At 39.4% G+C, this 24413-nt stretch overlaps 1 protein-coding gene across 3 annotated transcripts in view; it reads right to left on the bottom strand.

Moving 5' to 3' along the window:
- The window catches only part of NKAIN3 (sodium/potassium transporting ATPase interacting 3), a 353682-nt gene that overhangs the window by 89733 nt on the left and 239536 nt on the right, over positions 1-24413 (bottom strand). For all 3 annotated transcript variants that reach the window (XM_032126426.1, XM_032126410.1, XM_032126416.1), the window contains exon 4: positions 4722-4919. In XM_032126426.1, the coding sequence (XP_031982317.1) occupies positions 4722-4919 (198 nt within the window). The remainder of the gene's footprint in view (positions 1-4721; positions 4920-24413) is intronic.

Here is a 24413-nt window from a genome sequence, read left to right as displayed (position 1 = left end):
AGGTGTACAACATTTATAAATTCAGGAGTTCAAAGAAGCACTGGGAATACATCTTTTTAGGACATACACTTTAGCAGATAGTGACTCTGCTCACAGTGACCACAGTATCCAGTTTCCAAAGTGGCTACCAGGAGTGCTTTTTCTTATACTTCTGATATTACAGCTTCATTACATTCTGTAGAAAGTAATGTATTTTTCTATTCTAGTGTATGTTTTGTGCTTCGTAGTGTATGTGATAAGCTATTCCCCATTGATAAGCTATTCCCATGGATATGCTCACTGCTTTTTACTTCACTATGGAAAAATTTCAATATTCTTAATCTCTCTATTGTTGGGGTCCCTTCCCCCTGCTATGGAGCCCTGGGAGAGGGGCCCTGGGGGGGAGGCACAGGGTTTCCCTGCCCCTGGTCAGCTTCATTCCCCATTGGTTGGTTTGGGTTCCCTGATAACGCCAGGGACCCTGGGGTCCCGTGACTGCGGAGTTGCTGAGCAGAGCCCCAGCCATGTGGCTGGAGAAATAAACATCTCTGAAACATCTGCCACGAATCTGTCCATATATACTTCATTTCCACGGGACTCCTGGTTTGAAATATGCTTGTTGCAGTAATCCCCGCTGCGACACTCTATATCACATCTTTGTCTGGATTTATAGATGACTCTGCAAGAGAGAGTTTGGGGGTTTTTTTCTGTCTGTTCCTTCTCTGTAGGTCCAGCAGGAAGCCTGAGGGTTACAATAATTGATGCTTATGAGAGGCAACAGCTGGACCTCTGCAAAGCAAACCAGTAGCTTCCTTCAAAATATCCTGAATTTGGTCAGCATCAACATGCTGAAGAGCTTCAGTGTTTTTCATGTTTTTAGGCTTAGGGTTATCACTTTCTTTGCTTCCCACCTTCCTTCAGTGGTCTAGATTATAGGTTATCCTTCTATGCCGTGATGAGAATGGAAAGAAAGTTAACTTCACCTTGTGTAACGCAGCATTGTAAGAAAGTAACATCTCCTGGCCCAGAAGCATCTAGTTGTGACAGCCCGTTGCTCTGCCAAAATTTATTAATTTTGCTTCTTCAGCACTGGTGAAGTCATGTGGCTGCTAATTCCAGAGTTAGCACAGTGAACTCTGGCTTGGGGCTTTCTGCTGCACAGTGTTAAAGTCATATTAGGCTCTGGGTCTAATACAAATCTCCCTGCAATAACTTGGAGAACTTTTCAATGCTCAAGCTATTGAAGCCAGTGTGTACCTGGCATTTAATCCTCTCAGTGTGCATTATCTATTTTCAAATAACTAAAAAAATTGTATGAAGTGTCTTTCTCAAAGATGCTAAGCTGTCACCATTTTGATTGTATTATTAATTTGTTTTCTGAAAATAGGTTTCTGTAATGATGACCTGCCTTGCATTTTAAAGGTGTTGTGCAGAAGAATTTATTCATCAAAATAATATATATATTATGCACTACATCAAATAAATATAGATTTTAAACACAAAATTTAACTGTAATTATTATTTACTATTAATTGCATCCTATTGTCTGAAACTTCTCTTGATTCTCCCCCAATTGAAAGAAATGTTTAACATCTTTCAGCTACCATTCACTTGAATAGGCACCCAGCAGCAGGATGAGATACAAAGTTACTGTTTCATCAATAAAAATATTTTTTAGAAACAACTACAAAGCAGATAAAAAAATAGCTTTACCATGTTAAAATTAAATAAATGACTGTCAAACCTATTCCCTGAAGCAGGGTTTAATGCAGTCACAGCTGCAGCATTCTGTGCATATAAAAATCTTTATACCAGTTAAAAAAATAAAAATAAAAAGTCACCTTTCAATAATGCTGCTAGTGAGTTATATATCTCGACAGGTATCCAGTACTTACCCCTGGAGGTATTTCTTCTTTCAGAGGCTCTAATTCTCTACCAAATGGAAGTGTTTGCATTCCCAGTCATTTGGACAAGGGTTAGCATGATAAAATGATTTGTTATGCCAATAAAGTTTTTTGTTACACTGTAAAATGGTTTGTTACGCTACTATTGCTACATAAAAGTGTTATGAAAATTAAGTAGGTTGTAATGTCCAAAAAGGAATAGTCTGCTTTTGGGACTAGCTACCAGGAAAAGGTAAAAAGAATGATCTTATGGTCTACAGCTCCTCAGTCCTCTGAAAAGACAACCTAAAGGACCTTTTAACTAACAACTGAAATTGGTACCCCAATGAGGAAAGCAGCTATGCATCCAAAATGGATGGGAACTTCCTCAAGTCAGTAGTGCTCAGAAGATGGGAGGAAACTGCAAATTATTTGATAATCCAGGTGGTGATTTCTGTCCTGTGTGACAGTACATGAAACAAGCCTAAACTGCAATGTGGAAGGGATACTGAAGTAAAGACTCATGGTATGTTAATCATAACATGTCACAGATGGGGTAGCAAGGTAGTAAAACTGGAGGAAAACCTTACTTTGCATACCGTATTTTAATTTTAGCATTGTGTATATCAATCAAAGCAGTATCTGAAACTGACAACTATTTAATTCACAGTCATGCCTTATAAGTTACTGTAACATTTCAAATTTTCAACTGAATTAGAATTTTTATTTAACCCAGAATGGCAATCAGTCACTTCTTCAGAAAGGGAAGGACAGTTACATCTTATGCTTTATAACTATTACAGAATTTCTATATTTTTTCATTTTCATATTTGCTTAGTTTGTTTATATTAATTGTGTTTATTCTATTATTCTAATATTAGTATTTGTGTTCCTGTCATTTGACAGAACCGTACTGCACTAATAAGTGCAGAAGAAAACAGTTCCTGTGATCAACAACCAGTTGTATCGAACTCCAAATCTGTTGATAATCACAAAGAATACTAGAAAAAATTTTAACGTATACATTTTTTTCTTATAGAAGTGAGGAAATGTTTAAAATATTTATGGTTTTCTCCTTTTAAACTAACCACACTTCATTATCCTTTGTATAGGCTCACTGATGCAGAGTGAATGACACTGCATTGTGAGGGAAGTCTGCTGCAAATGAACTCAAGGGAGAAGCACCTGCTTTGAGCATCAGGGCCACACAAAAATAAGGAAGGTGCATGCAGTTAAGCCTGAATGTGCAGAACTCTTCTGGAAGGCCCACTTTCACAGTAAGGTTATAATTTATGTTGGCATATACAAGGCTGGGCCTCAAGAGAAGTAATTTTGTCTTTCCTGGAAAAGATCCTGACTCGAAGTCTTTGCTGCCTGACTGAAGGATGGTTGGGAAAAGGCTTGTGTAGGTCTTGTGATGTCACTGATGCCTGAGAAGCTGATAGACCAGGATAAGACACATATCCTGTGTAGGTGCAGGTGATGTTACAGGTGTACAAACCAAGTGCACTACTTCAGACCTGGATCATCAAGTAGAAGTTCATTAATCACAGATGTACAAGTTTATCCAAGTCCAACTAAAAGTAGTAGCAAGGAAAAAGCACTTGGCATCTTACAAAAGGCATTCAGTACTGCAGAGGAATTATCTTGAACTTTCAGACAACTGGACAGAATGATAGATGTAACCACATATACTGATTTCTTTTCTTTTAAAAGAGAAATATGCTAATGCTGAAAAAAAGTAAAAATTGAAATTTAAAAATGATTTTAAACTCATGAGTGAGATTTATTCTGAAGATCCCTTTTACTTTGCAAGTGGTAGTATGTACCAGTTTGATAGTTAAACACCTTGAAGTACCAAACAGACCAGAAATATGCATCCTTTCCGGCTGCTCAGACCAAGTAGTTCACCTGACTAGCAGGTGTGGACTGCAGACCACACCTCTTCTCCCACTGTCCAACAAGCCTTGGTAGCCATGGTTAGGACCATGAGCCACAAGCATTTATGTCCTCAAAATAGGTCTGGACATCTGGGGTGATCGATCCTATGTGTGACCACTTGGGGTCAGCCAGTTGCAATGCACTACACACAGCTATGAAGAGAAAGCTACCACTTCTAGGAGATCACACACAGTTCATGCCAAACAACCTGTTAATCACAAGCAGAAGCAGCCAACAGACTGAGGAAAAACTGTGGCCAAGACTGGGCTGTTGCTCCCAAAGAAACTCATTGAGTCCCAGCATGTCCCTGCACTGCAGCCTTTTTTAATGACTTCTTGTAATTGCATTTTTGACTGGTGTTGCAACAAATGTGGACAATGGAGGTAGAGTATTCTGATAATGCAGAGTTCAAGGAGAGAAAAAATAACATGGTTAAATATAAATGCACACTTTAATTCCTAATGTTTTTCTGACCTTTTTCAAGGACTAATCCATATCTGAGTCTGGGAAGAAACTTAGCTATGTATCATGTAAAATATATTTACAATCAGGGCTAAATAAATGGCGTCATTGATTGTGAACTTCAGAAAGGTTTAGGCAAATTTTTTCAGACAAGTCTGCTTTCCTTTGCTCTACATGTCTCAATGAATGAGAGCCAAGGACTCAAGTTAATTTCCACCTATCCCAGCAATGGCCAGAATGGGTACTATGTCTGTATAGAGCTTTAAGAGATATAAGGAAAGATAACAACAGTGCACATTATAATAAGTTATATATAATTCTCTAATTCAAAACACAATTAAAAATCTCTGTAGCTATCTATCACCTACTACATCCCCTTTCCAGGACATGCAACAGCAGCAGGCTGTGTGTGAAAGGACTGACGGAATCCCAGTATGAAAAGAAACGTGAACTTACAGAGAGGAGTATTTGGATAGCGCTGTGAATGACCTCTAGGTACTGGAAATCGATGATGCAGCCTGTCACGGAGACATAGGAGTAATCCTCTAGGATGCCAGGGGAAGAAGGACGCACCACCCTCCGTATGCAGCCGGGCCCGTGTTCCCGCCACCAGGAGCGGTGCATTGAGATGTTAAAGGTCATGAGATCTGTTTCCTAGGAGAGGGAGGGAAAACGCGTGAACACCTCTGACTTTCTGTTATTTAAGGTAAAGAAAGGGGAAATAAAAGATCTTCTCAATTTTATAAGGGCAATGAGATAATTATCCTTAATCCTCACCCCAGTAATTTTAGCATGAAGGTAGGATGTTGAAGTGGAGAGAGGAAATTGCAAACATTCATTGATTATTTTGTAGTTGTGCAGAGAAACTTCTGCCTGGCATAAGAACCATCATACCAGGTACTGTACAAAACACGTTCCCTTGGAATTTTGCTGTTACTTGATTAGAATGTAATTTAAGAACTAATTCATTTCTTTTTAACAGACAACAGAGCCAGTTTTACCCCACATTATTGGAGACAATCTAAATCAAATTTACATCTTATTTGATGATTTCCATAATCAGATTCAAATGAGAAGATGTCTCCAGTCAAGCATCCTTCTCTCTGTTCTTCCCTCTGCCCCTCATCCAGATTACCGACTTGTCAGTTTAATGAAAGAACCTACTTTCGTGAACTGATCTGGGTTTAAAATAAAAGCAGTAAGTTCTCTTCACTCAAATTATCTTCCTGATCAGATACTAAACCTACCCTGATGAGTACTAGTTGCATTGTAACCCACACAGGATGTATGATGTCTGTGCATTTTAGTAAACGTCATCCCAGTTCCACTTGGAGTGGTGAAAATGGCAAACCTACTAATGTGCTACAGATTTTCTAAGAGCTTACCCATGAAGTACAAAAAGGAAAATTCATTTGAATTAACAACAGATTTGGGTCTTTAGGTCATGCATAAGTGAAATACACTGAAGTTGAATGGATGCCATTTAAATGCAAAAAAACCCCAACCCTCCTCACCGGAGATAAATGAGAGCTGAGTTATATTGATACTTTAAACAATTAATTCAGATTTATGTTTCTATGTTTCCCATTCTCAACTTCAAGTAAAAAATGTCTGCAAATTGTGAGCCATATGCCCACAAAATACCCCTGGCTTCCATACATGACAGTTTGTGAGCATTTCTAGTGACACCAATCTGCCCTTTGCATCCCACAAATATGTCCTGTCTGTGGCCATTTACTTCCATCCTGACCAAAGGGATATTCAGTGCAGATTCCAGTTGCAGAAGTAGTACACTTTTTATTTTCCTTTGTTAATTGCCTTTATTCTGGCCACACCTGAAAATTAACAAAGGAATTAAATCCTTCCATCCTAACTATATTCTAGTTATCAGTAAGAAATGTGCCTTTGTGATCTGCTGGTTTTTTCTCCACAACTTCTTTACTCTTTAAATGCAGGCTTGCTAGAGCATTATTTCCAGTTGATGAGGCATTTGTCTTTTGACTTTGCATGTCAATCCCTGATACCGGTTTAGAAAATTTTCAGCTGCAACATGAAAACAACTCGTGAAATCAGAAGCTGACAGGCAACTCAGTTTAATGAAAATATAATTATAAATATAGAGTCTCAGGGAACAGCCAAGGCTTTCTTTGTACAACAATGCTGGAGATTGCACAGTGTTATCAAATGCTTCTAAAAATTGTCAATTCTAAGAAATGCCAGTTGTCAAGCAGCGCACACATATTCAATCTAACCTATCTCAGAAGCTCTTTGTTGAGAAGCAATATGGATTGGTGGGTTAGTGTGTATCAAATATTGCAAGGTAACACTTTGTTATCACAACTGTGGGAGTAAGTCGTGATGTCCATAGTGTTGGTGTCACAACTTTCTTTGCTCTTGTGGGTCTATTTGTCCTTTACTGGTTTTTGTCTTGCTGTTTTAAAAATTATACCCTATTACAGTGTTTGTACTTTGCTAGCTCACAGCCAGTGACTGTTTCCACAAGGAAACAGCTTGATAAATTTTGCCAACAAATGAAAAATGTAAGATTTTGGCATGCAAACAGTACAAACACCTCATAAATAAGATCCTTCATTTCTGGGAAACTGTTATGTTTGGCTCTTGGGGTGATTAAAAAAAAGTGCTTACTTGATGGTCATGTTCATGTTTCAAGGCTGCTGGTGATTCAGGTAAGAAGAAAACAGCAAAAAAATCCCAAAGAAATGTCATGACAGCACTTACTACATTTTAAAAATAAATTCTTATTCAGAAATTCTGGATAAAGGTTGTAAGATGAGATTTCCATAATTACTTTTCACTTTGTGTATTACATTCTGAGCTCTCAAAGCGGGTAAAAGCAGATAATGATGGTCCAGCAAGGATCAGTTTTCAAAATGCAAACAAAACCATTTGGTGCGTGAGCTTGACCTCTGAAATATCACTTCACAAAATGGCAGCCATAAGCTGTTCGAGCTGATAAATGTTAAACTGCCAATCAATAAAAGAAAGCCTGACAACTAGAAAAATCAATTTTTTTTTTCCTAGCAGCTGAAACACTTCTCTCTAACTACTTGAAGATTCTTAATCCATAAAGTGAGTCAAATGCACCAAGCATTAAAAAAATTAACCTGTATCTTTATAGTCATTTACTATGGCTTTACAGAACCGTAGAAAATTCAAAGACTCTTTGCTGGGATGTACAGACTTTAAATGTCAGTGAATTCCTGAGAGTGTTTCGGTATTTGTAAATTCACAGCTTGGAAACCCTGAGCATGGTGGAAAAGCTGCTGCCCAAGTGGCTTATTTTCACTTCTGTGTTCAATGCAAGTTACAAATCTTTCAGAAAGTACAAGCAGATGCTTGAAGTTTTTCAATGGATCGTTTACTATCTTCCAATTTCACTGGCAATTATTAAAAAAAATGTAAAAAAAGTTTAATCATCAGCAGGTGACAAATAAAAATGCTTATTTCTCAGAAAAAAAAATGCTGCTGCAAAGCAAGAGACTCAATTTCAGGCTCTGTACAAGAGAAACCAAGTCGTCCTTCTAACTAATCCAGTTGGGATTCATTTAACAGTTGAAATTTCAATCATGGATGGAAAATTGGTCTCTTCTGAGCATATATCTAGACTTTAATTCCATATATCAGCAGGTAAACTGTACTTCCTCAGCTGGTAATCTCTCAGATAGACACCATAAATGGAGAGGAGGCAGAACACAGGCAACAGATCTTCCAGGAAAATTGTGTGACTTAGGGAAGTGACACAGGGAAGTGAAATCCCATCCCCTACTCCTCCCTTCTTTAGTCAGCACTAAAGCAATACTCCAATCTTTGGTAAGAAGTTTGCTCCTGAATATAGGATCAGCCCATAATCATACTTTACTGATGTAGAGTCCCACTTTATGGTCTATGACTTTTCAAGCCTTTAAACTATATATAGGATTTGTGTTGGCTGTCAGCCCAAGGATTAATTTTGATTATTATTGGAAATCATTGCTATGGCACATACATTCTTTTAAGGTGAGATGTAATCCCTGTGAGTCTGAGTAATACTGTTTCTAAGTGCTTGGAGATAATGTTTAATTTCATTACATCTGCTTAAATTCTACATTTGGTTTCAAGTGGACGTTTTCTATTGGGCAGGGCTTTGAGCAACCTGATCTAGTGTAAGATGTCCCTGCCCATTGCAGAGAGGTTGGTCTAGATAATCTTTGAAGTACCTTCTGATCCAAAGCATTCTGTGATTTTTTGGATTCAATTATTTAGGTGGTGAGTCTAGGTAAAGTTTAACAAATCATAGTATAAGATGTTACAGAGTAGTAACAGGATGATGTTCCTTTCATTTATTTGTGTAAAATTTACTCACAGTGTCTATAAAAACAACACAAAACTTAATGAGAATTTAAGACTAACTAAAATCACCCATTTTAAAGAAAACAAAAAAAAGACACTGAAACTCCAGGGAGAAAACCCAATTCACCAAGATCGCCTTTCATAACAAACAAATATTACGCTGTGACATGATTACCACCACAGGTATTTGTTCTTTGAGTGTATGCTTCTGCTTTATGACATGTTATTTTATATTTCTTTCATTCCTTGTTAGTATTTAAAAATACACTCTTAGGAAAACAGCGAGCCCCGTGAACGCCCGACCGAGAGGGGTGGTGCACGGGTGGTGGCTGGCAGCAGTGGCGGTGGAGCAGAGCCGTGCCCAGCCGAAACGCGCGCTGGAGCAGGGCATGGGGGGGCCACCTCTTGGGGGCCCGGCCGAGACGTGGGCGCGGCGCCAGGCAGAGGCAGCGCAGCTGAGAGCAGAGGCAGCGGCGCGCAGGGAGCTGAGCGGCGTGGCCCAGCGCGGTCCCGAATGCGACCCCGGGAAGAGCGCGCAGGCACGAGCAGCCCCAATGGTCCCAGCAGCCCTGGCAATTCCAACACGGGAGCGAGTGAAAACGAAAGAGAACGCAAAAACGCAGCAAGACAGAAAACAGCAGCCATTCGGAAAAAGGAAAAAATCATCATGGCCAAGGCTTTAGGAATAGTAAAATGGTATAATGTTAAACAAAATTATGGTTTTATAACGAGATGTGACAACCAGGAAGACATATTCATTCATAGAACTGCTATTAAAAAGAATAACCCTGAAAAATGCATCCTAAACTTGGGAGATGGAGAGGTGCTGGAGTTCAAAATTGTGCAAGGTAGAAAAGGGTTAAAAGCAGCAGAAGTCACTGGGCCTGATGATGTTTCTGTAAAAGGCAGTATATATGCTAAAAATTGTAGTCATGTTAGACAATATCTCTATTATAAGCCCCCCCTACAGTCTCCCTTTCCTAATCCCACCTTTCCCTTTTACCCTATATCCTATTACCCCCAGTGTATTCCCAATTCGTTTTTTCACACATGGTTTCCCTCACAAAACCATGCCTTTACCAATTGTTTCCCCAAAAATCCCTTTCCAATGCCGAGTGGGGAATGAAGAGGGGGAGGGAAGAAATTAACTAGTGTTGTTTAGAGTTCCAACAGGTACAAATGGAAGAAACCCTCTCCTGCCTCAGTTTCCCCACAAAGCATGCCCAGAGAGTCCTGTCTCCCTTCTGTCAGCCTTAAGATGTTCCAGAGAATCTGTTTGGACATTTAAAGACTCAGGAGGGTGGCTTGCTTTGTTTTGTTTTGAAACTGTCCTTGTTATCTCATGTTTATCCAGTTGTTTTCAATGTTAAGTTTTAAATCTCTTTTTGTTAAAAATAAATGGGTGAAATGTTGGGTCCCTCCCCTGCCATGTAGCCCTGGGAGAGGGGCCCTGAGGGGACACACGGGGTTTCCCTGCCCCTGCTCAGCCTCGTTCCCATTGGTTGGTTTGTGTTCCCCTGCGCGGGCAGAAGGACCCTTGGTCCCGTGATTGCCTCAGTTCCTCGGCAGAGCCCCGGCCATGTGGCTGGAGAAATAAGCATCTCTGAAACATCTAGCAAGAATCGGTCCATATATATTTCTTTTCCATGGGCCTCACCGTTTGATGCGCATGCTGCAGTATCTGCACTGTAACAGAAAACTATAACAAGAACAGTGTATTGAGCAGGATGGTGGAGAAGCACTTTTTTCCTTCACAAAACAACAGTCAACACTTGCAATTTTATAGAAAAGTGCAAGAGCACAAAGGCCTGGCAAAGCATAATGTTAGAGATCTTGACTTTTTTGTTGCTTGTGTGGTACCTAGCGCTTCCTAACACTTTTGTTTTATTGATACATACTATAATGCTTATTATAAATGAACATTAGGCTGAGGCATTAAATATTCCCATTCCATTTCCTAAGTGTAACAAGGATGCTCTGTTCTGACTTGTTACACATATTTTGTTTAAGCAGTGAGGAGAAAAGATTTTCAATCAAACACCTGGTCAACAGGGAATAAAAGTTTATATGCATAATGCTAGGAAAGGAATAGCACACTTCCTTGTAATTCCCTACACCCAATTATGTTTGTAATTAAGATGCAGGGGTGTTGGCAGGGACAAGGGACACACACATTCCTTAGTATCTAATCTCAAGGAGACATTACTCCTCACAAGATATAAATCATGTGTCCCAGCATTAATGAAATCTGCTCTAATTGTAGAAGTACTTGGAAACATGACCATCAGCTATCAGCCAAAGACCCCCACTGGCAGCATAACCTTAATTTTCCACCCTGCTGTTACCTGAAACAACAGGTTCTGATTCCAGCTTGCTTTGTGTGTGACCAGTTACATTCCATCTCCTCTCACTATGCTGAACAAACAGTTTTGAAGGCCTGGGCAGACAATACCGAAGAAGACCAAGGCCATTTCCCATTTCCAAATAGGGAAATTTGTGTCACTAGCTCCCACATTGTCTTTATTGGGATGACAATTTTTGAATATTGACTCTTTTTTTTTTCCTGTTTGTTTTTAATTTAAAAATGATGGCTTTTACCTATTCCATGAGCTAGAGGTTGAAGGTAGCCCACTCAGTGATTGTGGTAGCCTGCTCAACTGCTAATGGGATAAGATGAAGAACTATGTTGATTCTGGGCTGCTCAAGATATAACAGTCAGTATCTTCACCTCATCCTGAGCACCCTGCTGAATAAATGACATGAAGAGTATTCTTAAATTGACACTTACGGGTTGACTCCACTGGGACTATTCATCAGTCTGAACTGCATGGCAGACTAGACTTAGCAAATTCATCTCTGTGCTAGCAATGCACACTAAACCAGAGGAATCATGTGATACACCTAAATTAATTACCACTAAAAGAGAAAATTCACAGTATCAAAGTCTTCAGACACAGACCATGATGTGACCCCAGCATCATAGGCTGACAGTGGTTAAAAGAGGTACAGAGGTAAAGTAATGTCTGCTTGGTGTGATTAGAGGCTCATGGTTCTCACTTACAAAGATTAGAGGTTCAAAGACTGTAATCATGGCATCAGACCATGACTAAAGGGAAAGATTTCCATATCAAGCATAATTACTGTTAGAAAGTTACATTGATTTACTCTACTTTTTTTTTTTTTCAAATCTGTCTACAATCCTTTTTAACCATTTCCCAACAGTCTAGCCTCCATATCTGCAACCTTCCAAAAAAAAAAAAAAAATGAGTTAAGCTTAGCAAGTACTGGCTTCTCCTTCTTTTACTACTTTCATTCCTTGGGCTATAGAGAGTGCTGTCAGATTTTATCTTATTTTTTAAAAGTGAACATAATACTTTTGGAAACTTCCAAATGGAAGTCAGGCAGATGATCTACCTATGTTATAAAAATAGTTTCCCTGCACTGTTTAATTTGCTACATGCTCAGAGATCTGTATACTGTTTTGCAAAGCAAGCAATTTTAAAATTAGATTTACCAAACTTACTACAAAAGTGGAATGCAGCAGAATGTCTTTAAGGAAGCCAGAAGGCAAGAAGTCAACAAGAGAAGCATACTGCTGTCTTCTTCATGCAGTGGTAGTATCAGTTGCAAGAACAAATTATGAGAACCAGCAAGGGGCTGTTTTTGAAACTTGTTGCCCCTGAAGATGAGCTCTGATCTTTGGCAATATTCAGACCCATGCTCAAATCCTGGCTCCATGTCTTTTCCTTGTTTCACCTCCCTTTGTGGAAGTCTCTCTGTCTGAGATACAGCCCAGAGATAGAGTATGGCAGGAAAAAGCTCCAACATGCAAGGAAAAAACAGCATGAGACAGGGCGATTAGATCAATACGAGTCTTACCACTTGTCATAGGAAATTCACCAGCACAAAGAAGTCACAACTGCTCAGAAGAGCTGTTGTGCTCCGGTGGAGTCCTTGACACGTGATTAAGCCAAGTACTTGGTTTGAAAATTACTCTCACCTATTCCCTCTGATGATCCAGAAGTATGAAAGATCCACAGATTTGAAGTGATGCCAAACTGTGAGAATTGCTTTGAGTTTTGAAGACTGGGAATATGACAAGGGTTTGTACGAAGCCAAGGGTTTGTGCAGATTGGTGTGTTCCTCACTCAAGCCATACCTGATTTTGGCTGAAATAAAGAAGCAAGGCAGGACTGAAATGTAACACAGTGAAGAATTAGAAACATCTTTGGCAAGCCATATACAGCCACCTATATGAATGCTGTAGGAAAACTCAGGCCAGAGAGATGGGAAAGGTTAAAAAAATCTTGAAAAGTCTTAGTATACAAAAATGGGAAAACACTACAATTATGGGCCATAAAAAATTCTGTCCAAAAGGTTCACAAATGACAAGCATTTGAAAAAGGAGTTTATAACATAAAACAATTTCAAGGCTCAGCAAGAACATTTTAGCTTTGTTGTTATTGTTGCTGTTGCTGAGCAAAATTGCAGAGATCCCTATGGAGTCACACATACATTTGAAATATCACAAAATTAAAATTTGATGCCTCAAAGACAAGCTCCCACAACAGTTATAGCAAACTTTTTCCACACCATTTCATAATATTTACAAATATTTCTTATTAAAGTATTCTTATTAATTGTTCTTACTTAATATTTCTCATTAAAGAAGACGAGATCAGACTCATGGGCCTGAGTACCTCACTATGTTTACAGTCTCTAAGCATTAAACAAATACACTGCTTAATGAAATGGAGAAGACTCCTGCACTGTTGATAAGAACTGTATTTCTACAGTTAAAATGGACAGGTCTGGCTTGGCTTGATCATACTAAAAGTATTAATTCTTTATAGTCCTTTGTCTTTCACCATGGACACCTTAGTATTACAAACTTTGCATGGAGTTTTAGTTCTAAAGTCACTAGGAAATGCATGAAAAGAGAGGACACAGTTTTTTTCCAAAAAGCTCCATAATCCCATAGGAGGAACAGATGCAATGTAGCCTCTAGCCAAAACAGGATTTAACTTTGTTATTATCCAAGTAACCATATTTTGTTCACAGTGGTTGTGAACAAAGACAAAGCACGGGGATAAAGGCATGATTAAGAATATAATGTTGCAGCAATAGTATGATTAATTTTAAAATTTCTCTTCATTTCTGGTGGGTTCTGTGCTCTGTCTCAAAGAGAGGAATACCATAACATCTCTTCTTATCAAGGAGATAAATTCTATGCTGGAAATAAACACACAAGAGACTGGGTCCTAAGTTTAAAGGTCTGTCCCAGCCTCTGATGACACTAAAAAGCACTGTAAAAAGACTTTTGAAAATCCACTTGAATGTTAAAATTTCTGAAAATTTTTCTGAAAATGTTTAGAAATATAACTTCCTCTTTTGAGACTTGTTGGGGCCCTCCCCCTGCCATGTGGTCCTGGGAGGGGTGCCCTGAGGGGACACACGGGGTTTCCCTGCCCCTGCTCAGCCTCGTTCCCCATTGGTTGGTTTGTGTTCCCTGCGCGGGCAAGGACCCTCGGGTCCCGTGATCGCCTCAGTTCCTCGGCAGAGCCCCGGCTACGCGGCTGGGGAAATAAACATCTCTGAAACATCTATCAAGAATCGGTCCATATATATTTCTTTTCCACGGGCCTTGTTGTCTGATACATCATGTTGCAGTATCTGTAACAAATGGTGCAGATGGTGGAAAATTGATGGCAAGACACCGATCCCTAAGGACAGAAAATTCGTGAGTAAAAACTGCTCTAGATCTCTCTCTTCTCGCCTTGGTTTGGGTATTCTCTCTAAATTATGGAGGAACCATGGAAAGACTCTTGGGTCTCTGAGCCACATATGGATATTTATCTTAAACTTGAAAAGATTCTTGAAGAATGATTTGTAAATTTTAGCTTAATTCAAGCTCAGAAGGAACTGAAACACTTCCTGGCATGGTTGTTTCAGAACTTTTTCTACGTCTCTTGGGATTTAATTCTTACCTAAGACTTTTGGAATACCGTTTGGACACAGTTAATTTTTGAGTCAAAATATATGCCAATGGAAGAATATTTTCATGAATATTATTTAATTACCGAGACTGTTGAGCAATGTCAGCTGTGTCTTGGTGAAGGGAAGCCTGCCTCAGAGTCCGTGCGACCCAGGCCACGTGGACCGAGCGCTCTGCGAGCAGCAGCGAGGCAGTTCCCGTGCACGGGCGGAGCCAAGCGAGCCGCAGTGTCGGCAGCGGAGCGAGGCGCAGCGGGAGCAGGGCAACCCAGCAGTGCCTGCCCAGCCCCGCGCAGCGCGTGGTGGAGTGAGCCCCGTGAACACCCAACCGAGAGGGGCGGCGCACGGGCGGGGGCCGGTGGCGATGGCAACGCAGGGCCACGCAGAGCCCAGACACGCCAGAGCAGCGCCGCTCGGAGGGCGCGGAGCAGCCGCAACGGGCGAGACATTGGAGTCGGCGAGGCAGCAGCCACGCAGGACAATGTCAAAAACAGCTATGGATTTATAACACAAGATGATACAGGGGAAGATTTATTCATACACAGAACTGCCATTAAAAGGAATAACCCTAAAAATTACCTGCAAAGTGTAGGAGATGGGGAAGTTGTACAATTTGATATAGTGCAAGGAAAGAAGGGTTTACAAGCAGCAAATGTTACTGGGCCTGGAGGTATTCCAGTCAAAGGCAGCCGTTATGCACAAAATTATAAACAATATCCATCCCAGCACTTTCCCTACCCAGAACCTACTTTCCCCTTTTACCCTATACCCAATACGAACCCTTTCCCAAGTTTACCCCATCCCCAGTTTATTCCTAATCCGTTTTTCACCCCATGGCTTCCCTATACAATTCCCTTTCCCTACAACTCCTCTCCAATGCTGAGGGAGGGATGAAAAGGGGGAGGGAAGAAATTAAACCCTCTCCTGCTTCAGTTTCCCCACAAAGCATGCCCGGAGAGTCACGTCTCCCTTCTGTCAGCCTTAAGATGTTCCACAGAATCTGTCTGGACATTTAAAGACTCAGGAGGGTGGCTTGTTTGGTTTTAAAACTGTCCTTGTTATGTTTATCCAGTTGTTTTCAATGTTTAGTTTTAAATCTCTTTTTGTTAAAAATAAATGGGTGAAATGTTCAGGCCGTCCCCCTGCCATGTAGCCCTGGGAGAGGGGTCCTGAGGGGACACACGGGGTTTCCCTGTCCCTGCTCAGCCTCGTTCCCATTGGTTGGTTTGTGTTCCCCTGCGCGGGCAGAAGGACCCTCGGGTCCCGTGATTGCCTCAGTTCCTCGGCAGAGCCCCGGCCATGCGGCTGGAGAAATAAACATCTCTGAAACATCCATCAAGAATCAGTCCATATATATATTTCTTTCCACGGGTCTCGTTGATTGATATGCATGTTGTAGTATCTGTACTGTAACAGAGACTAGCCAGGAAGCTCCTACCTGCACCCAGGAATACTTTTAAAGATTAATAGGCCAGTTTAAGCAACTGCTGTTGTGTTCTCTGCTTGCTCAAAGCAATGCAATTGTTCATGATACTGGCAACTCTTATGGCAAGTCTGCTTATATTCAGCATTTTTGCTAAAGTCTTCTTTCCCAGCGACATGAAATTACAATAAGAAGTTTGTCTTATTATGAGAAAGTGAGCTGAAGAGAAAGACTTCAAAACTCATGAACCCTGCTGCTAGGCACTCCAGTCTGTGCTGTAATTTGCACTGTTTGCTGTTTTTCTTAAAGCTGGGTCCTGAAGTCTAGAAGGGAGGCTTCTGTATCACCAGTTCAGATCACAGCGGGCATCACACACCATAGTCCCCCATCTTGGACAATCATGGATCCATCAGGGTATAGCAAAGGGCCAACTGTTTTTAATGTTTCAATAAAGACCATGACCCAAGTGCACCCTAAAAGCTTAAAAGAGGTAATAAGGAATACCTTAATACCTTAAATACCTTAAAAGAAGTATAAGGAATATTAATATATAAATCAAACTCCATGATCCATGGAAATTTTGTAAGATCCAAATTTTTGTTTTAGAGTGTGTGCAAACCAGAAAGATGTGCTAATTCACTCCATCTTTTAAATGAACTCCTACACAGCTCATTGGATAAGACTGTCTGCCATTAACAGACTGCCGAGAAGTGAGAGTACACACTACCACAGCTCTTCTGAAGACTCAGAATACAAAATGAGACAAGAAGCAATAAGCAGCAGAAGTTACTGAGCTGCAAGGGGTTGTTTACTTGCTGCTTTCATTTCAAAGAAGCACAAGATGCTCTCAGAAACATACACTTCTTCACAACAATTTTGTTTCTGTATTTCTTCTCTGTGATAGCGGGTCATCATATTTTTGCCAGTCCTTCAATATTTGTGGTGGTTTGCCAATGACCTTGGCTTTAGCAGAGCAATCCTTTCATCACAGCCTTCATTTGCATTCTGCTGAAGCAATGACAGTCTCCAGAAAGAATTTGTTAACATTTTTTTTAAACAGCAAAGACAGTCCCTAAAGAAACTTTAAGGTCAGATGAAATTTGAAATCCTCCCTTTCCTAGCAGAAGTGAAGTACCTATGTTACGGAAAAGAGAATCTGCTGCAGCAGAAGTCAGTTAATACAATTCATTTAATTATTCATTGCATACTGACAGGCATTAGTCCACATTTTAGGTTCCCTGAAACATTTAATAAATTTATGTAAATATAAAAATAAATGCACAGAGTGTACTTTATTTATGTATACACAGTACGCATATGTTTATACTTCACATTTATCTGTACGAAATAATGACTCAACAGTGCTTTCCCAAGAACAAATGCCAACCATGGTCAAAAAAGGCAGCGTTTCCCATCTCCTTCAGCAGTGCATTGTACCCTGATCTTAATCAGATTAATTTAATTTGCAGCCTAATCCACCTCCAAACCTCAATAAATCTCAAAGACGTTCACACAAAAGAGAGTTTTTATATGTTCTCTCCAGTAATTTTCAGGTTTTCAGAGGACTATTTGAGGAACAAGGATCCTTTTTTCTCTGATATTGCCTCTCCATGGGTAGGTCTATAATTGTAATAATCAAACTTCTCAAATTCTTTTGAAGAGATTAAATAAAAGTATTTGACAGTGTCCAGTAACTTTTGGACAATTCCATGTTTGTCATGACAAAGAAAATCAGCAAGGTGATAAGTCTAATTTTTTTTTTCCTAATTTTGAAGAAATTTCTCACAGAAGCTTCTTTAATCAACACAGTTGAATAAGATCCCCAGAAATGTATTTTTAATTCAAGAGGAAACTATAAAAGGCTCTGTTAATTAACTTCAGGTCTAGGTGGATTACTTAATGGTCCTGTTAACAGATGTTCTATAAATCTGGTCACTTTAAGAGATTAATAAAGTAACAGGGAAGCCTAATGATCCATTCACTCTTTAACGTCACAGACTTGTCTGCAATCCTTCATCATTTTTTAATGATAATTTTTAATACATTCTCCTCTAAAAAATAAGAACAAAATGAGACCACAACAATGATATAAGAGCATATTAATATTGGAAATTATAGTTTCATTTCACTCTCAAATTTGAAATAATATCAACACACAAAGAGAAGATGAACAATTTTTAGATAGACTGAGTTGTGAATGACAGCAGGACACAACTGCGAAAGGACAAGTAATATTGACATCAGTTTATATATTTACTGAAAACAAAATCAAGACTATGATATAAAGAGTTTCCTCAAACATATATATATATATATATACCTATATATAAAGAATTTTCAGTTTGCCTGAGGAAAGTAAATAAAAATATTGTCAATATCAGGCATTTTTTCCACAAGCTAAAGAGTATCTGCAAATTCCAATACATTTGGGAAATCATTAAACTTTACAATATATAATAGTAATTACTAGTATCACTAGAATTTTCACTTTGCAACTGTTTCTCTTTTTTAAAACAGGTTTTAGAAGCAGTGATAAATGATGTCAGTGTGACTCCAGGAGACAGCTGAAAGCCTGAGAAGTCTACAAAGCTACGGAGTTGATTTGACAAGCATGCATGCACATTATTTAATTTCAACAAGCATCCCATTGACAGGAGGGATCGACATATATTTGCTGGATTAGGGCCAGTAAGAAAAGCAATAAGAAATATACGAGAGGAAAAGGACAAGAAAGGTATGAACACGTGGGCATATTTTTACAGGCCTAATTGTATATTTCTTGGAGATATTACAGAATTTCTTTTCAGTATAGCATCTCAATATAGGGTTGCGTAGCACACTGAGGCACAGAGGAAGGTTTTCTTGAACAAACGTGGCATATTTTGCTACAAAACTCAAGTTAAGTCTGTGAAAATCGTCCACAGGTAACTGTAGTGGATTTTAGAATTTCAGATGCAACTGCTGCTGGTTTGAAAATATGTCTTTAAAGGTGAATTTCCCCTCCAGTCTCTGGGCAAGGAATATGAAGACAGTAAATGCTATTTACATTTCGTTTAATCCTCATATGTAGCCAGCTAATGTCTGTGCACTTGTGCTGGTTTTGAATTGGATAATTTTCTTCAGAGTAGCTGGTATGGGGCTTTGTTTCAGATCTGTGCTGAAAACAGTGCTGATTACACAGGAATGTTTTTGTTATTGCTGAGCAGTGAAAGTCAAGTTGTTTTCTGCTCCTCACCCCACCAGTGAGAGGCTGGGGGCTGCAGCTGGAAGGGGATACGATACAGTCGGGACAGCTGAAGCAGCTGTGTGGTGCTTAGCTGCTCGCTGGAGCAACTAAGTTCCATGACAGTGCTAAATAGCAAAGAGAAAGACAAATTCAGTGCTAAACGTGTGGGGGAGATTGTAGATAGGATAAAGCAGGGAAATTTTCAGTTGTGGTGATATTAAGTAGGATGGGAGAAAGTTTCCTGCCTTTTATTGCTCCCTGGCCCTTGCAGACTTTCCCACTGCTGCTCTTTCACTAATTGCCTCTTCTCAGAGCCACAGACTGTGCAAGAGTGTTGCTTCCTAAGGCTCTGCTGAGGGCTGTCTGGATAAGAGGGGATGGGTCAGCTTTAATTGCTTGCTGGCTGAGCACAGGCTGCATGTCTGCAGGCATCAAAGCACTGCCAGCTCAGGTGAAGGCATCTATGGGAAAGAACAGAAATCAGCCCTGTCTAGGAATGCTGCCTCAGTGTTGTGTCTTGGGATATTGTCTAACAAGGGTAGGGATCAGGAAACACGATGGGAAAAATCTCCCCCAAATGCCAGCCCCTCCTGGTTCTTCTAGGTAATGCTCATGTCTTCACATCTATAGCTTTGCAAGTCTTAATGCCCACACGCTTGGTTTTAAATGTAAATTGCATGGTAGTGATATGTTCAACCAGCCACTGGTAATGGAGACTCTCAGGAACTTCAAACAGCTTCGGATTGGATCCCTTTAAACGAACAGGGAAGCACACACCACTAAACCAGAGGGATTTGAGATGACAGGATAGCTACACAGGCACAGCTACAGAGGCACATCAACACGCACACCTAGAAAACAGATACACCTTCACTGCCCTCCAATGAACTTCCCTTTCCTATTTGGAATCAAAACAGATTTTGCCAACTTGCTATGTCCTTTTTTAAAAATACAACTACTCATGCAATCACAAGGAGGGCATTAAATCATTCATACACTGCAACCAGGCAGGTCTTTGCACAGCTGGCAGAATGCTGTGGGAAGAGAGTACTCAGCTTTGCAAGCTGGAAAAGGTAGACATAGGCAGACACCTGAACTTGGCAATCCTTTTAAAAACTGTAGCTGTTATTTATGATTTTTTTCCTTTCCAACAAGAAAAGTGAATACTATACAGTAAAGACTTATGACCTAAACATGAAAAAGTAAACTTTCCAAATGGAAAAACCCCACCCCAAAAAAACCCCTGAATGTTCACATTGCTCTGTTGAATTTTGAATGCATTCAAAATGAAGCAATTTTTCAGCTGAAAATGTACTCCCAAAGTAAAAGTACTAAAATCCAGTAATTAAAAGACCATATGTCTCAAAGCTTTTCTCGGTACAGGCCAGCTTTCCACAAAACACCTAATTTCTCAGAAAGCAAACAATTTGTTTTCCCTGAAATAAAAGCCATAAACCCCAACAAACTTTATATAAGGATCTGTCAAATAAATTCTTCGGAGCCCTGTTAGTAAAGCAGAAAGGAGGAAACAGCTCTAAACGAAGAGGTTTGCTTATACTCACTTTAAATGCTGTCACAGATGATTCTTTGCACAATCTTTGAGAACTTTCCTTGTGTGGATTATACTAACTCATGAATGAAAAATCAAAACAAAAAAAATCCCAAAATCCAGACAGAACAAAAATTTCATATTAATACTGTATCAGGAAATCACAGAGAAGTAAATCACACATTGTGACAGCCAAAGCCTGGTCACAGAGAGGTACTTTTTCAGCTAAATTATTATAATTAAATTGGCATGACTTCCACCACCATAGAAACAATTATTAATGATATAAAGGCATTTTAGCCATCTTTCTTATTGTGCTACAGTATGGAGAATAAAGCATAACAAGACGAGGAAGTTTTTTAATGCATAAGCCTAATAATGACCAGTTGTGACCATACCATTTCAATAATTTAATTAAAACTAAATTCAACCCCTGACCCTTGTGTTGAGCTTTTGAGGGGATGCCCCTCCTTCTTGGACCAGGGTAAGAGAGCAAGGAGGCTGCTGTTCTGCCAAGTTCTTTATTTCATAGTCTCATAGCTTTCTTGAAGGCAGAGTTCAAGGGGGTTGCATGATAAAGCCAAGCAGCAACAGCAAACAGCAGGCAGAAAACAGCTTCTTCTTCTAATTCTAGTTTCTTCTATAATCTAAATCTTTTCTCACAGAAGTGTGGATTATATTTGTTAATTGACCAATAAGATTAACACATGATTCTAGTTTTTCTTTTCTTAACCTATCCTGGTCTAATTCTAACAGCTGTAAATCTTACACAGGTGTTACATAGGTATTACACAGATTTGTGTATATAGTTTCTATCAACTCTTATTGTTTATGTGAACACTCTGTCTAAAAAATGTGAACAGTACAGCTCTAGCTATACTTTGTCTAAAGTAAAAGAATCCTGTAGAAAGTTAACACTGCTGCAGTAAGAGCTGTGTTTTAAGATGTCTACTGCAGCTTTTTAATGTTTAAGGCACTTAGCGCATATTTCTACTAAAAGTTAAAAATCTGTATTTCTATTTCACTTTGGTGTGACTTCATGTATCTCAGCTTGTCCAAAGGTTTTAATTCAACCACTGTGCTTTGGCCTTCCTCTGGGCCTGAGTCCAGAGAAGCTTTCACTCCAACACCCTTGTAGAAGCATTGCTGTTTAGCCCAAGCCTTTACTCCCTGTAAACTATAGGAGTAAATTGCATTTGCGAAGTAGATTAGAGCTGGACATTCACTGAGGCCATGACTGAAGAATTCTTCTGCATATGGTACTTAGGGACACTTTTAAGGAAATGAGAAAGCCCGTTTCATCTGTACCTAACAGCTTCACCCATAATCTACTAAATTCTGATAGTGATGTGTCAACTTTCTGGAAATACTAAAAAAATGAGCACAGCTCATGTGCAGAGCAACTCGACAAACACATTGTGCGGATGTGTTGTGTGTGTGAGGTCAACTGAGTATTTGTAATGCATTCCTAGTGGGAAATGTTGGCCCTATCTGTCTTGAATGGCCAATATTCACAGCTGTATAAAAAAATCAGGCATTCTTTTTAGTCTCACCCTATCTGGTTTTCATTTGGTTACCTAAAGAAAGCACACTCACAGCATCTCAGTACATCCCAATTTCTGCTTCTCTGTCCCTTTGGGGCATTTTAGCACCTCTGCAAATGAAGAAAGGTCTCACATATATTAACTTAACCTCAAGATTTCATTAAAATAAGAAACCAGGAAGAGAATAAGGACCCTAGGGAAATTTTGTCTTTTTCTGGTAACAGAGAAATCATAAGAGAGATTGATGTCAATGCACAAGTATAAAATGAGGCACAATTACTTCTGCTGCTCTTACAGCCACTTCCAGTGCATATTTACTGGGGTTTCAACAGTGTTACAAATGAACGTTGTCACGCAATGACATTACTACATTTTTGGGAGAATGGCCATCAGAAATTGTGATTGTTATCAAATGATCAAAATATATTATGTACCCTTTAAAAGTAAAAAGAAATGACAAAAAAAGTTTGCTCAAATGGCATGGAAAGGCATAGGCTGACCTTTCCCTGCCTGCTCCATTCAGGCAGAATGTCTAGAATGTAGAAGAAGATCCTGCAAAAGCAAGCAAAGTTGCAACAAAACAGACAGATTTTATCAGGTGAGAGGTTCAAAATCCTTTCTAGAAACTACTCCTGGTTGATCAAAGACCATGAGAAGAAGTACATCTCCCTGGCAGGCCTTGGTTGTGGCAATAAGGATAAGCAGCCAAAGAGCATGTTGCCATTGAGTTTTATGGGTACAGAAGAATGTCTGAAGACTGGGCTGAAGAAGGATCCCAATAATGGTTAGATAAGCTGTGTTGAAATGTTACAAAGGAGCTTCTCAGGTCTCAGCTCCTTTGTATGCATTCCTACCAACAGGGATTGGTAGTTCCTATTTCCCTTTTTGATACCTCAAGACACATGGAAAAAGCAAAAAAAGTTGAACCTAGGGTTTGGAAGGAAACATAGTTGAAAAAAAAAAAGAAAGAAGAAAGGCTGCGAATAGACAATCAGATACAAACCAGTGATTTAATGAAGGGAGTAGAGGAAACAAGGAAGCTCACTCCCAAACCTGCAAACAATACTTGCTATTCTAAAGAGTATATGACTTCAATTTTAGATGAGAAAGTAAAAAAAAAAAAAAACCCACAGTAGGAGGAAAACAAGAAGCTGCAGGTTGGGGAAGTATAAAGCAAAGTCTTAAAAAAGCCTGAAAAATAATCCACCAGGTTTCTGGACTGTCATGATCATGGGGAACTGATGAATGAGAAAAGAGAGAATGAATACAAGAAAGCAGAAGTGCTTAGGACTTATTTTGTTGAGTTCTAACAGCAAACACCCCTCCCTGCACAGTTTGAAGCAGGGAAGTCGTCAGAAGAGAGTTTCCAGTTTAACTCTTGTAATACTCACTTTCAGTATAATTTCTTTCAATTCTCCACCATTACTTTTACATAAAGCCTCATGTATTATCCTAAAGAAACAATCTGGGTCTTCTGTGTCACTATGTTTTTTTAGATTTATGTCTTGTTCTAGCTGTTATTTCAGCAAATATGAATAACTTACACTTTGTTGTTCTATTTTCATAAACAGTCTATTTTGCATATTTTAATTTGCACAGAAAACAGCTGCAAAAATTACATAATCACACCTGGTGAAATGCTGGTCTACTGAAACCAACATATGTTTCTCTGTTGACTCCACTGGGGCTGAAGTTTCATTCCAGATGCATTACTTTAGCTTCTGTCTCTGCTTAAATTTTCTACTTCCTATATTGAAACTTCTTCCTTGTCTTCCAGACCCTTCTCATTCCCAACCCAGCTGCCGTGCTGGAATGGTACTCCTATCACAATCTTTGCTCTCTTAAATTTTGCCAAGTGCCAAAACTAGGCACTTTTTTTCTGTGCTTTTTTAGAAGCCAAAGAAGTAAAGAATAAACGAAAACATCTATTATCTACTACAAATCACAGTGTTTAAAAAATTTATTCTGTAAATAAATCAGAGGATTTATTTCCTACCATAGTCCAATATGCAAACAAACTATATAGCCATGGAAATTACTGCTCCAGAATATGACATGAGAC

This window comes from Corvus moneduloides, chromosome 1, assembly GCF_009650955.1.
Source record: "Corvus moneduloides isolate bCorMon1 chromosome 1, bCorMon1.pri, whole genome shotgun sequence".
NCBI lineage: Eukaryota > Metazoa > Chordata > Aves > Passeriformes > Corvidae > Corvus > Corvus moneduloides.
This window is presented reverse-complemented; position numbering and strand designations above follow the sequence as displayed.